Source organism: Polistes canadensis, unplaced genomic scaffold (genome assembly GCF_001313835.1).
Source record: "Polistes canadensis isolate GaletaPanama2010 unplaced genomic scaffold, ASM131383v1 scaffold_139, whole genome shotgun sequence".
Taxonomy (NCBI): domain Eukaryota; kingdom Metazoa; phylum Arthropoda; class Insecta; order Hymenoptera; family Vespidae; genus Polistes; species Polistes canadensis.
The window spans coordinates 294,479-307,696 of NW_014569686.1; the positions used below are offsets into that span (position 1 = coordinate 294,479).

Here is a 13,218-nt window from a genome sequence, read left to right on the forward strand (position 1 = left end):
TCTTCTTCTTCTTCTTTTTCACTTTTGTATTTTTCTTCTTCTTCTTCCTTTCCTTTTCTTTTCTTTCTTTATTTCTTTTTCTTCAAAAATGACGACAATTGTAACGCACGTTTACGTTTAAGGGAATAGGTAAAACATTACACTGATGCGATAGGTGGAATCCTGGGAGAAATGCCACTGCTGTTTTAGTCGCAAGCTCATCGACCGTCTTACTCGTAGTCGTCGTCGTCGTTGTCGTCGTTGTAGCCGAGTCGTGTGTAGTGTAGTTGTAGTTGTAGTTGGAGTTGTGTTGTCTTGTAGTTGAGTCGTAATCGTAGCCGTAGTAGTCGTGCACAACCACCTTCTATCCTCTCCTATACTTTTAACGCTTTAAAAACGATAATAGAATTATTGTATCTAATTGTTGGTAAAGTAAAAGTAGGGGGAGGAAAAATTGAAGTTAGAGGTGGAGAAAAAGGTAGAGGAAAAGGATACACATTTATCCAAAATATTATTTTCTTACTTGATTATTCTCTCACTATAGAACGAAAATCTATCGGTCGCAACGCCACGTTCTTTTAACACCGATCGATTAAAGCACTTGCATCCGATTTTTCCGCGTCAACGACATTAGGATATTCGGTACTCTCTTTCTTCCTTCCGCCCCCTCCCACGATCATCCTCCTTCCCATCGAGTTAAACATCCCCACTCCAACCCCATCAGTTTACTCCACGCACGGTCATTCTCACTCTCTCTCTCTCTCTCTCTCTCTCTCTCTCTCNTCTCTCTCTCTCTCTCTCTCTCTCTCTCACCTGCTCGCTATTCGCGAATAAGGTAGATGCGCACGCACCTCAGTCGGCGCGGCTCCTTACAACTAGGAACGCGCGTGATTCTCAATTAGAGGTTATTTTCTGTTAGATTTGGAATTGATCTTTATCGTATTTTTATAGGAAATTAAGATTCAATATAAATTCAATAAATGAAAAAGGAAATTAAAATTCTCACCCTTCTTTTTTTTCTTTTTCTTTTTAGTATTGGATTCAGAACATGTTTTAATATCTGTGTACTTATTGTTAGTAGTAACAGACACGTGCGTTAGCTAAGTATGTGCGCATTACGTGCACACTTAGAGTCAAAGAAGAATCGCGAAGAATCAATAATATTTTCGTAGGACGTTGTCGCTTAATTGCGTATAATAACTCTTTTCCCGTAGGTGCAACAAAATTCATAATGTTTGATGATGATAATAATAATAATAATAACAAAAACCTTTTTATATATAGTTTTCTTATTTCTTTTTTTTACAAATGTATATACAAATTTTGCTTACTTATATTATTCGATATTGCAGATAAATATTGGCAAATGTTTATTGATTAAAAGAAAAGAAAAGGAAAGAAAATAGATTAAAAACCAAACCTCATTCGTATTTAGGTTTCTTTGAGTATTGGATTTTTCGTTATGATGTCACTACCCTCATTTTCGACAGTATCGTAAGTCCACTTACGATTGATCCTAAAAAAAAGGAATGCACTTTTCTTTATTTTGGCACAAGTAATTGACATTTATTTATTTAAACATAGGACATTATTTGTAACAATATTTTAATGTAGATAGAAAAAGAAAAAGGGGAAAAATAATCACCTGCATTCGTGTCCACATTTTCGAGATCTACATTTAGGACATGGAAAATGACATCCTGCGCATTCTAAACTTAAGCAATCGCATAAATTGTCTCCAGTTATAATCCAAATACCTTCTTCGTTGTACAAAGTATGCCGTTTATTTCCTTGATATAAACGACGATGTAATTTACGTTTCTCTCTTTCGCTACGTTCAGGATCGAAATTTCGTAGAAATTTTTTAGTTACGTTGTCCACTGCTTTTTGCCTCGAAGCTCGACCACTTCTCTATACATTTACATAATGTAAAAAATAACAGAAAGGGAATAATATATTTATCTTTCGTGTATTTTTCTCATTTTTGTTTGTTTTTTAATAATTATAGTATAATAATATAAATAAATAATATAAATTATTATTCTCTCCCTTGTGCATTCCTTTAAATAAAAATATGTATATATCAATATTTACAGATCGTAACTGCACTTCTCCACTGCTTGTTTGTTGCATTGCTCCTTCTCCGGAAGACGAAGTAGTTTCTATGTTAGTTTTCAACATTTTTAAATAATATTAGTTGTAAATAAAATGTAATTATATATAAGTGTTGATTATTAATACTAATAGGCACAATTATATTGTATTGTATAATGTTGCAAAGATAAACGGCGAAAGTATAACAAATAACGCAGATTCTTAACACGATAACATAACCTAGATTATCGAATATTTAAATATTATATAACAAAAATCCCTTTTTACATATAATTTAAAAAACCTTTACATCTATTTTAATATGTACATTTTTAACTATATAAGATACTTTATGTTGAAAAAAGTGTTGTTTTAGAATTTATTTTCAATGAATACAAATTTTCTCTTCCAAAAACTGATGTAATCTGATTGGTTAACCCAAAGAGCCTATAATACAAGGAAGACGATCGCTGTGTATAAATGTGGGTACAATATTCCCAATGAAAGGATGATTTCTATTGCCACTAAAGAGCGCGTCTAGTCGCTTGATCTGATTTTTAAAAACAGTAATTAAAACAAAAACATCAAAAAGAACTATTAATTTCATTTGTTTATTTATAAAATCACACGTACTTAAATTTAAACTTAAGAACATTACCGTCCCTCGTGGATAATTATCGTACTCGATATTCAGTCATTTTCAACAACACAAATTCGACGCAAACGTCTATCTCGATCGTTCTCTTTGTATATTGATTCAACAGAGCTATCGATTCGATTCGTTTGTATTTTATAACATAACCTAACTTTAAAGTATATGGAAACGCATGGTTGTTTATTATATGTAAAAGATTTATTAGTTTATAATGGGTAAAGCAAAGGAGAAAGTAAAAATATATAAGAAAAAAAAACAAATTCCTGAGAAAAAAATTATCGAGGATCTACAATCTAAATATAATGATGTAAGTAATAGAATAAATTTTAATCGCAATGTATAACCTATCTCATTTAATTTCAAATATTATCTTTCATTTTTAGATTGATGAAACTAAAATAACAAAGTTTATTCATTTGCCATTATCGAATAAGACACTGAAGGGATTAAAAGAAAATGATTATGTTGAATTAACGGATATTCAAAGACAAAGTATTGGGTTGGCTCTGAAGGGTAATGATATATTAGGTGCAGCAAAAACTGGTAGTGGAAAAACATTAGCATTTCTTGTACCTGTAAGAATTTAGTTTTCAAATTCTATATATATAAATATGTCATATTACTTTATTATATCTTATATAATGTTATATTAATACATTATTATTTTTATAGATATTAGAAATTTTATATTGTAAGCAATGGACAAGATACGATGGTGTTGGAGCGCTTATTATCACACCTACGAGGGAACTTGCCTATCAAATATATGAAACATTACGTAAGGTTGGTCGATACCATGATATATCAGCAGGTCTGATTATCGGTGGAAAAGATTTGAAATTTGAAAAGACACGTATGGACCAATGTAATATAGTTATATGTACACCAGGTCGTTTACTTCAACACATGGATGAAAATCCTCTCTTTAATTGTGTCAACATGCAGGTATATATTTTACTACAATTTAAAAATTATATTTATTTATATAGATATATGTGAGAGAGTAGATAAAATTATATTTTTTATTTACAGATTTTAATTCTCGATGAGGCAGATCGTTGTTTAGATATGGGTTTTGAAAAGACTATGAATTCTATCATTGAAAATCTACCACAAGAGCGAAAAACGCTTTTATTCTCAGCGACACAAACCAAGTACTTATTTTTCTTTTTCTTTTCTTATTTATTGTGGCCATTCTAATCTTCCTTTAATGTTTTTTATTAGATCAGTCAAAGATTTAGCTAGGTTAAGTTTAAAAGATCCTATGTACGTTTCTGTGCATGAACATGCTGAACATACCACTCCTGAAGGACTTCAACAATCTTATATTGTTTGCAATTTAGAAGAAAAAATAGCAATGTTATGGTCTTTCTTAAAGAGTCACTTGAAACAAAAAATAATCGTCTTCTTTTCTAGTTGCAAACAGGTATTGTAAAACATTATTTACTTATTATGTTCTACATTAATCATTTTATTAATTATAATAATTGGAACACATTTATGATAAAGGTCAAATACGTATACGAATCATTTTGTCGATTACGACCAGGAATTATTTTATTATCTCTATATGGTACTCTTCATCAACTTCGAAGAATGGAAATTTATGAATCATTTTGTAAAAAGCATCATGCCGTATTATTTGCTACGGATATTGCTGCACGTGGATTAGGTAAATTATTATTTCAATATTCATTTCTTTTGTAAAAAACTAGCGATTGACTAATACTATTTTAGATTTTCCTGCTGTAAATTGGGTTGTCCAAATGGACTGTCCTGAAGACGTGAATGCATATATTCATAGGGCAGGTAGAACAGCTAGATTTCAAGCAGGTGGAGAATCATTATTAGTTTTGTTACCATCTGAATTGGAAATGGTTGAACGACTTCAGGATCGTAAAATACCAATAAATATGATAAAGTATGATTATGGAAATAATATATAAAGCTTCATGTTATGATAAGTATACATAACGATTATTAATCATTTATTTCATGTTTAGAATTAATCCAAATAAATTATATTTGCCACATCGCAAACTCGAAGCACTATTGGCCCGAGATGTACATTTAAAAGAAAGCGCAAAAAGAGCTTTCGTGGCATATGTTAAATCAGTTTTCTTAATGAAAGACAAAAAAATATTTAATGTAAAAGCTTTAAATACCGATGAGTATGCCAAATCGTTAGGTTTAGCTATACCACCAAGAATCCGATTTTTACAAAAGGCGCAAAAAAATACTTCTAATATAAAAAATAATATAAATAAGGAAAATGAAGAAAATGTAAATTTAAAAATACATGATAATAAAGAAACAAGTATAAATATTAATTCTAACGAATCTGATAGCGAGGAAGACGACGATGTAATGAAACCTATAGAGAAATATGATAATAGTTATTTTATGAATGGTAAGCATAAATATCAATTTTTAATGAAAATATAAATAATTTTTTCTATTTCTTTTATTGTATAGATGATAGCGACGATGATTTATTGACAGTAAAGAGGAGAAATATAGATATTGATGATATGTCTGACGTTGTTGAAAATACAAAAGATAAGAATAATAAGAAAAAAGCTATTACGAAAGCTGCAATAGCAAAAAAAATACTTAAAAAGAAAATTATTCCTAATAGTAAAAAAACTTTTGATGACGATGGAGAGGTAGTATTTCCATCATACTTGTATAATATTACTTGTGAATATACTTATTACAAATTTTTATTTTGTTTTTTTTAATTTAATTTCAAAATTTTTAGGAAGTAATAGATCCAACGAAAAGCAAAGTATCTGAATTGGCTAAGAAATATGAGAATGAAATAGATTCGGGTATTGACATTGAAATAGCGAAACAAGTTTTACGCGAAGAAGATCAATTCGATAAACGAAGATTTAGAGACAAAATCAAGGAAAAACATCGCCAAGAAAAACTTAAATTAAAAGCTCTTAAAAAGGGAAAGAATAAAGATACAAGCGACAACGAGGAATTGCAGGAAGAAAATAACGACGAAGCGAGTGAAAGTGAAGTTAGTGAACAGAATCTTTCGTGGTTGCCAGATCCAGATAAAATGTATGGAGAACAAAACGCAGGCTCCAATGAAAATTCTCTAGATAATTCAGAAAGTGAAGAAAATAGCATAATTCATGTGTAAGTTGACAATTAATATTTAATCGTAATATATATATATATATATATATTTTCTATAAGTACGCAGAGTTATATAAATGAAATTTTATATTATTGCAGTCCTCCAAAGAGAAAACTAATAGAACAAAATGGTGGAATTGCCAAAAAGAAACCAAAATTAACCAATGAAATTAATAATTCCAGCTTAAAAACAGTCGAGGAAATAGCTTTGCAACTTTTACAACGATAAAATGAGTTAAAATTTTTATATGTATTTATGATATAAAAAATTGTGAAGAGAAATCGTGTTATACAAAATATTTTTTTAATTCTTTTGTCTTATTTGTATAGTTTATATAGAATATAAATTACAGGATTATAGAAATTACACGCTACACATTTATATGTATGTATAATATTAATACTTCATTAATCACTTACATGTTTCATTGACTTAACAAGATTATTTACAAAATATATTTTACATTACTTCAATTGTAGATTAAAATCAGAATACTTAATGGCACGTTTTATTATTTAAAAGACAATAATGAAATATATGAATTATTCATGATATTAATTTCATTTTACATTTTGCAAACGAAATTACCCCTACTTAGTATTTGGAGTAATTCCTTTCCATCCTACTAAGACTTATACAAAATAATATAGCAACATGTCAGAATTAAAAATGTATCTTTATGATTTATAAGATTATCGTTTGTTATTTTATTTTTTATACAAAGAATCTACAGGTAATACGTCACGTAATATTCATTTACTGCTAAATGTGCTTATTCTGATGCTATTTTAATATGTTTTATTATAACATCAACAACTTCCCTACTTGTAGCTTGACCGCCAAGATCACGCGTATGTATTCCCTGATTGATAGTTTTATTTATTGCATTTTGAATCAAGATAGCATGATTTTTGTGCCCCAAATGACGCAACATATCGACTGCTGCATTTAACATAGCAATAGGATTAGCAATGTTTTTTCCAGCAATGCTTGTGCCGGTGTTACGAGTACCTGGTTCAAAAATTGTATAATGGTCGCCGTAATTTTTACCGGCTAATAATCCTGCTCCACCTAACAGACCACAAACTACATTGGAGACAATAGCTCCATATAAATTTGTAGTAAGTACGACATCAAACTGATGCGGGTTAGAAACCAATTGCATACAAGTGTTATCGATGATCATGTCATTATGAGCAATATCTGGATAATCTTTAGCAACATCTCGCGATATTTCTAAAAACAATCCATCTGAAAGCTTCATTATATTAGCTTTATGAACTGTAGTAACCTTCTTTCTTCCATTTCGCTTAGCATATTCAAACGCATAACGTGCAACTCGTTCAGAATTAGACCTAGTTATAACTTTCATGCTTTCAACAACTCCACTTACGCTTTCATGCTCTAACATAGCGTATTCTCCTTCTGTATTTTGTCTAACGATAACGATATCAATGTTTTTTTGGCGAGAATTAACACCCTTATAAGAAACACAATGTAAAACATTCACATAGAGATCTAATTCATTACGTAGGGCAACATTACGAGAAAGTACTCCAGCTTCTGTACTACGTGTTTCTATATTCCCTTTCAATGCTACTCCATTTCTACGAATTGACGTGATTGCATAATCTAAATCATCGTTATTATCGGCATTGGGATCAATATCTATATCTTCAAAGTCTACGGGTACACCCGCATACCGGAAAACCTAAAATATAATTCATTTAACTAAAACATAACAAAAATAAGTTTTACACATATAGTTCTTCAATTTATTTTCATTATTATTCTTAATAGCTTAATTTATAACTATCTGAATTAATTGCTAACGTACCTCTTTAACATATCCCATTAACTCAGGTCCAATACCAGCTCCAGGTAAGACCGTTACTGTATGTCGTCCACCATAATGAGCCTTTGGTATTGGCATGGTTTTTTTTATTGTAGGCGTTTTATGTTGAATTTCAAACGCTGATTGAGAGGCACAACGGTGTATTTGCTGTATCACTGTTTTTGATTGCAAATATCTAAGAGCTGAACGAGCAGCCATTTCGAATTATTTTATCTATCAGATAATAAAAAGAAATTTTATTCAAATTTTCATATCCTAATATGAAGAAAAATAATTATAATTTAATAGATCTATTACTTAATACCTACTGTATATTGCAATTCTATTTTCAAAGTGCTTTTAAGGTCCTTCAGATATAGAAATAAGAACTGTTTGCAAGTGTAAAAATTAACATTAGGTCTGCTTTAGATTTATAATAGAGATTCTAGCGATGTGATTGGTCAGCGAACAGATTCTAAGAAAATAATAATTAAAAGTTAGGTTTACATTGTTTTAATAAAACAACTTTGAAGTTAAATAAAATTATAAACTTGATTTTGTAATATTACTTGATATCGCAAGTATAATTTAATGTCAATATGTGGACAATGATTTAGTTTTCCGCAGTACTTCTGATTGTAACCCTCATCACTTTTTTGAATAATCATTTGCTATTAATTCCTTATAATATTATTCATTTAATTATCACTATATAACATTTAAATCAATTATAAATCTCTATAAACAAGTATAGTATATTATTGCCAACGTATTACATAATTTTTAATTTAGCGTATATATCGCGGGTTAGTTTTTAGCCAATCAAATTGCATTCACCATGCCACTTTAATTTACGTGCCAATTAGGTAACCTATCGTAATCGTGCTATGAGAGAACGTTTGTACAATAATCTATTGTTCCAAACCAATAGAAAAACAGATATGTTCGAATAATAGAATTTTTTTACAATAAAATAATCTTATAATATTTAAATAGTTCTACTAACTAATAAAGAACTAAATACTTTCGGATTTAAAGTATTCGGAAACCGAAAGTTTTACCATAATTTTAAAAACAAAGTTATTGAGCACGCACAGCATATACAAAAATTAACATTTATATTTTTTCTTTATTTAATATTATTAATTTTATATATTCAGCATTTAAATTATTATATGTTAATATCAGTATGTCAATATCAGAATGTTAATATTGTATGTTAATATCAGAAATATTGAATTCACTTTTCGTTTTATATTTATTGATTTGTTACTTGGTACTCGCCATTTAGAAAACTTCATGCGAATTTAAATTTCGCGGTACATTAAAAGCACTTGTCACGTGACTGCAGTTGTGTGCCACAAGACTTAAATAAGTCGATCAACTATAAAACTATGTTAGTTTATGGATTGCTTGAGCAACGAGATACTTAAGATGGTATCAAGCTGTGTATAAAAATTGTGTAGAAAAGCTCAAATAAAAGAAATTCTTGTAAAAATATATTTGATGAGAGAAAATATTATTAATAAAAAAAAGATAAAAGAAGAAGATAAAATTGTGACCGAATGACGACATTATAGAGTAACAAAATTATTCAAAAAACATTAATAATATGAGGAAAGGTTGATATATGCTTGTATAAAGTGATACGAGGTGTCTAAGAGAGTATTGGTAAAAAGAGCTGTAGCGGTGAAAGGGGTAAAAGAAGAGAAGTAGGAGAAGGGAAAAAGAGAAGGAAGAAGAAGAAGAAGAAAAGGCGAAGGGGAAAGAAGAGTAGAAGAAGTAGGAGAAGGAGGTGGTGGTGAAAGGGGAGAAGGAAAAGAAGGAGGAGCTTATCTACAGTGCAGATCGTGAGGGCGCGGGGCCGCGACCCTGAGCCCGATACGCGCAATATTATCCTGGATAGAAAGAGAGCCGAACCGATAGTAGAATAATATAGTTGTGGTAAATGCAACCGAATGCCTTGGAATATTTATCTAAGAAAGTTTTATTCGTATGGAATACAAGTGAGGTACCAGGATAGTTTAATATACTGAGATAGATATCATTAGAGTGTATTAAAGGTCAAGAGTTCATGATCGGTTAAACGGAAGGGAAGCGATGATCTGGATCTTGCGAAGAGTTTGATGACAAACTTTGTTTCTTCGTTTATTCTTTTCCAAAAGAATATTTTTCTCTACCCTCTACACAAAGATCTCAAGTAAATTTAAATCATTTTTGTGTTTGAAAAGAAATATTTTGTTTAGTAAGGTGTGCCGAAAGTAAGAGAAAGAAAGAAAGAAAGAAAGAAAGTGTTAGCAAATAGTACAAGTGTATGCGGCTGTGCGACGAGTGATAGTTTTTTTTCCTTCTCCTCCTCCTCCTCCTCCTCCTCTTCTTCTTCCCTTCCCTTTCTTCTTACCCCATCATATTACACACACACACACATACACACATATTAACCAAACTTAGAATTATCTCTCTGTTAAGCCAGTCTTTTTTCTACTTTGTTAAAAGTGTTTGCTCGTGTGCGTAATCGTTTATCAAATTCAAAAATGCCGCTGTTCGGTAAGAAAGATTCTAATAAGAAAATGAAGAAGGATGGAAAAGACGATAAATCACCATCCGTCGAGGACAAATATATTTTAAAGGAATTACTTGGAACGTGAGTTTTAATTAACATATTGTTTTTGTATGTACACACTTACATATATATATATATATATATATATACTTACATACGTAATGATACGTAACCTTCTTCTTAACTCTTATGTAGATATTGTTTGTTGAAAGTATCTCTACCACATGGACATGTGTTTCTATTTATTTATCTCTTTTTATCGGTTCAAACTGTGATTCCACTTGTTTTTTATTGATAACATGTAGAAATTGCTTGATAGTATATAATATTTCATGTTCTGTACTAAATTCATCAATTTATTTACATTATACTTGATACTATTTTGTTATTAAAAAAAAAAAATGTTATTTTATTTTTAATGTTTTATATTTTAATTTATATATTTATTTTTATAACAGGTTTTTTCTACATACACTCACACACACATATGCATATGTTTGAAAATGTTGCAAGACATTTCTATAAATAATTTGTTTTCTTTAATGAAAGTTATATATGAATTACAAAAATAAATTGCAGAAAGTATCATTATGTTATAATTTATCTTGTCAGGTTGAATTCATTTGAAATTTATTTACATATATATATAGAAGGTGTCTTGTAACTATTAGTACAAGTCAGCAGGAGATGATTTTACGTGAAAAATTAAGTCAAAAATATAGAATACAATTTGTTCTTATAAGACTTTGTTCTTGAATAAAATAAATTTGAATATTTGTCAAGTACTTGACAAATCACTTGATTCAATTTGCAATCTTAGAAACTAAAAGCCTTGTCAGATGAGGATAAAAGTAGAACCGATACAAGAAATTTCATCATACTGATAATGTTTGTAAACATATTAAAAAGTATAAAAATGTTCTCCGAAATATCCAAGAGTAAGATAGTAAAATTCGTCTAACTGAAAATGAATCAAGTATACATGTACTAGACAAATTTAACTTACTTTTCATCTCTACCCCAAACCGTATACTAAAATTCTTTACAGGTAATAATATTAATATATACATATCGTAAGCTTTTTTTCTCATACAGGGGTGCATTTTCTGAAGTAAGGTTAGCAGAAAGTAAAGAAAAACCGGGGCAAATGTTTGCAGTGAAAATAATAGATAAGAAGGCATTGAAGGGAAAAGAAGATTCTTTAGAAAATGAAATCAAAGTATTGAGAAGGTAAGATAATTATTTCTATTTACTTAATAACGATAAAAATTGTATGATGTGTTGAGTTTTCAAACGCTAACAGGTGGTTGATTGATAATTTATTAGCTTTCTAATCGCTCGGTTCAACGTTAGTACTTTTTTGCATGTAGTTTATAATAATATATGCTTTTTATATAGATTATTCATTTTCCTGCCTGCATACCTTTTTCTTTCCTTTTTCTTTCCTTTTTTTCTTGTACATTATATTACATCTGGGATTTTAGTAATAATCGACAACACATTTATATATATATTATTTTGTAGTTAATAATATTATATTTTTATCATAGCTTTATGTACATATTGTTATATCTGACAAACTTATTTGTAAAAGAAAGAAAAGAATAAAAAAGTGACTAATATTCATCTATGTTCTGGCATAATTACATAGTGACATTTTGATGAACTTTAATAATTATCAAAGATTTCTTCTCTTTTTTTTATATATATAAAATACATGACATTTTATTAAATATAATAAAAAATAATCTAAAATAATTAATTAAACAGTCTTTAATATTAAAGTAAAAGTATTATGTCATAGCATACTTATTTAAAAGATAGATAAAATATAGAAGATATAAATGCAATAGCACTTAGAGATAAAAATAAATGGTATCAAGTAAAGAAAATATATTTGAATGCTCTATAATATACAATGACATAACGCATAAAAATAATAAACAAATTTATATATATGTTTGTCCCATTTGACCTTGATTTTGAGTTATAATTATTTTTAATTTTATATCAATTATTTATCAGTCTTAATAGAAATTGTTTCAAGTAATCATTTTCGATTGAAATATAAACATCTGAAATATCTACTTACCAATTTCCTAGTTCATCGAAAAGAGTTTAGAAATTACTTGAATTTCCTGGCAACCTTCTTCATTATGTTGCCAAAGTCTATCAGCAGAATATAGAATGAATTAGTAGTTTCGTTTGACTCAGAATTATTAGAACAAAATACTTTTGACTTGGAGACAAGGTTAAACGGAACAAATAATAATGCAAATCTTACTATTTCTATATACCAAATCTACCGATGTAAATTTATGTTTAGTTGTATATGATAGTACATTTTCTGGAAAATGCAAATAACTAATTGCTATTTCACATTTTTAAGTACTGTATATTTCTATAATAATACAGAGTAGTTTATAGTATTATATTAATTTAGTTTTTTTAACAAAAATTGGAGTAAACAAATATAAAATTAGAAAAAATAATTGCATATAGATTATATTAGATTCTATAATATTTATTTCAATTGATATAACAATTAGTTTCTTTTTAATTAGAACAAATAGTTCAAAAAATAGTTGAAATAATTTAAATTACATGAACTACCCTGTATAAATCCAAGTTGGTATCTTGTGTGTCATCACATTATATGCTGGATCATTTAAGACTTTCTTTTCTACTAAATAATTTATGTCATACGTATATAATTGAAAATTAATTTTCGTGCAAAAATGATACAAATTTAATATATATTTTTTTTTTTTAACTTTTTGATAAAAGTTAATCATAAATTTTCAAATTCTTTTATACAATGCATTTGATTATCTTGTATTACCACATGCATTCTGCTTGGATTAAAAGAATCTCTCTCTGTCTTTCTCTCTCTGTCTTTCTCTCTCTCTCTCTCTCTCTCTCTCTCTTTTTCTCTCTCTCTC

General features: G+C 28.9%; 4 protein-coding genes and 1 long non-coding RNA gene across 7 annotated transcripts in view; 3 read left to right on the plus strand and 2 right to left on the minus strand.

Moving 5' to 3' along the window:
* The first annotated feature begins 251 nt into the window (after nt 1-251).
* On the plus strand, nt 252-2,276 carry LOC106788433. Its single transcript, XR_001381899.1, has 2 exons — nt 252-457; nt 2,076-2,276. It is a non-coding gene; the product is annotated as an uncharacterized LOC106788433 (long non-coding RNA).
* Nucleotides 1,254-2,759, minus strand: LOC106788432 (ARL14 effector protein). 2 transcript variants are annotated; one of them, XM_014751680.1, is made up of 4 exons: nt 2,707-2,759; nt 2,074-2,141; nt 1,625-1,890; nt 1,254-1,495 (listed from the first exon to the last, which is right to left on the minus strand). In XM_014751680.1, the coding sequence occupies exons 1-4, from the start codon at nt 2,726-2,728 to the stop codon at nt 1,411-1,413; spliced, it is 441 nt and encodes a 146-aa protein (XP_014607166.1). In that variant the 5' UTR covers nt 2,729-2,759; the 3' UTR covers nt 1,254-1,410. The 2 variants fall into 2 exon arrangements, with proteins under 2 accessions (XP_014607166.1, XP_014607167.1); XM_014751681.1 differs by lacking the exon at nt 2,707-2,759 and adding an exon at nt 2,402-2,520.
* An 85-nt stretch (nt 2,760-2,844) lies between these two features.
* LOC106788429 (probable ATP-dependent RNA helicase DDX10) lies at nt 2,845-6,433 on the plus strand. Its single transcript, XM_014751676.1, has 11 exons — nt 2,845-3,035; nt 3,112-3,303; nt 3,401-3,673; nt 3,761-3,882; nt 3,953-4,154; nt 4,238-4,400; nt 4,466-4,649; nt 4,732-5,138; nt 5,204-5,394; nt 5,490-5,878; nt 5,978-6,433. The coding sequence occupies exons 1-11, from the start codon at nt 2,940-2,942 to the stop codon at nt 6,105-6,107; spliced, it is 2,349 nt and encodes a 782-aa protein (XP_014607162.1). The 5' UTR covers nt 2,845-2,939; the 3' UTR covers nt 6,108-6,433.
* On the minus strand, nt 6,265-8,148 carry LOC106788430 (isocitrate dehydrogenase [NAD] subunit gamma, mitochondrial). Of its 2 annotated transcripts, none has more exons than XM_014751677.1 (3): nt 8,043-8,148; nt 7,717-7,947; nt 6,265-7,590 (listed from the first exon to the last, which is right to left on the minus strand). In XM_014751677.1, exons 2-3 carry the CDS (start codon nt 7,930-7,932, stop codon nt 6,652-6,654), a joined length of 1,155 nt encoding a protein of 384 aa, XP_014607163.1. In that variant the 5' UTR covers nt 7,933-7,947; nt 8,043-8,148; the 3' UTR covers nt 6,265-6,651. The 2 variants fall into 2 exon arrangements, with proteins under 2 accessions (XP_014607163.1, XP_014607164.1); XM_014751678.1 differs by having other exon boundaries at nt 8,039-8,107.
* Nucleotides 8,149-9,115: 967 nt separating this feature from the next.
* The window catches only part of LOC106788434 (calcium/calmodulin-dependent protein kinase type 1), an 8,145-nt gene continuing 4,042 nt past the window's right edge, over nt 9,116-13,218 (plus strand). The window contains exons 1-2 of the mRNA XM_014751682.1: nt 9,116-10,357; nt 11,372-11,506. Coding sequence (XP_014607168.1) covers nt 10,248-10,357; nt 11,372-11,506 — 245 coding nt within the window. The 5' untranslated portion in view covers nt 9,116-10,247. The remainder of the gene's footprint in view (nt 10,358-11,371; nt 11,507-13,218) is intronic.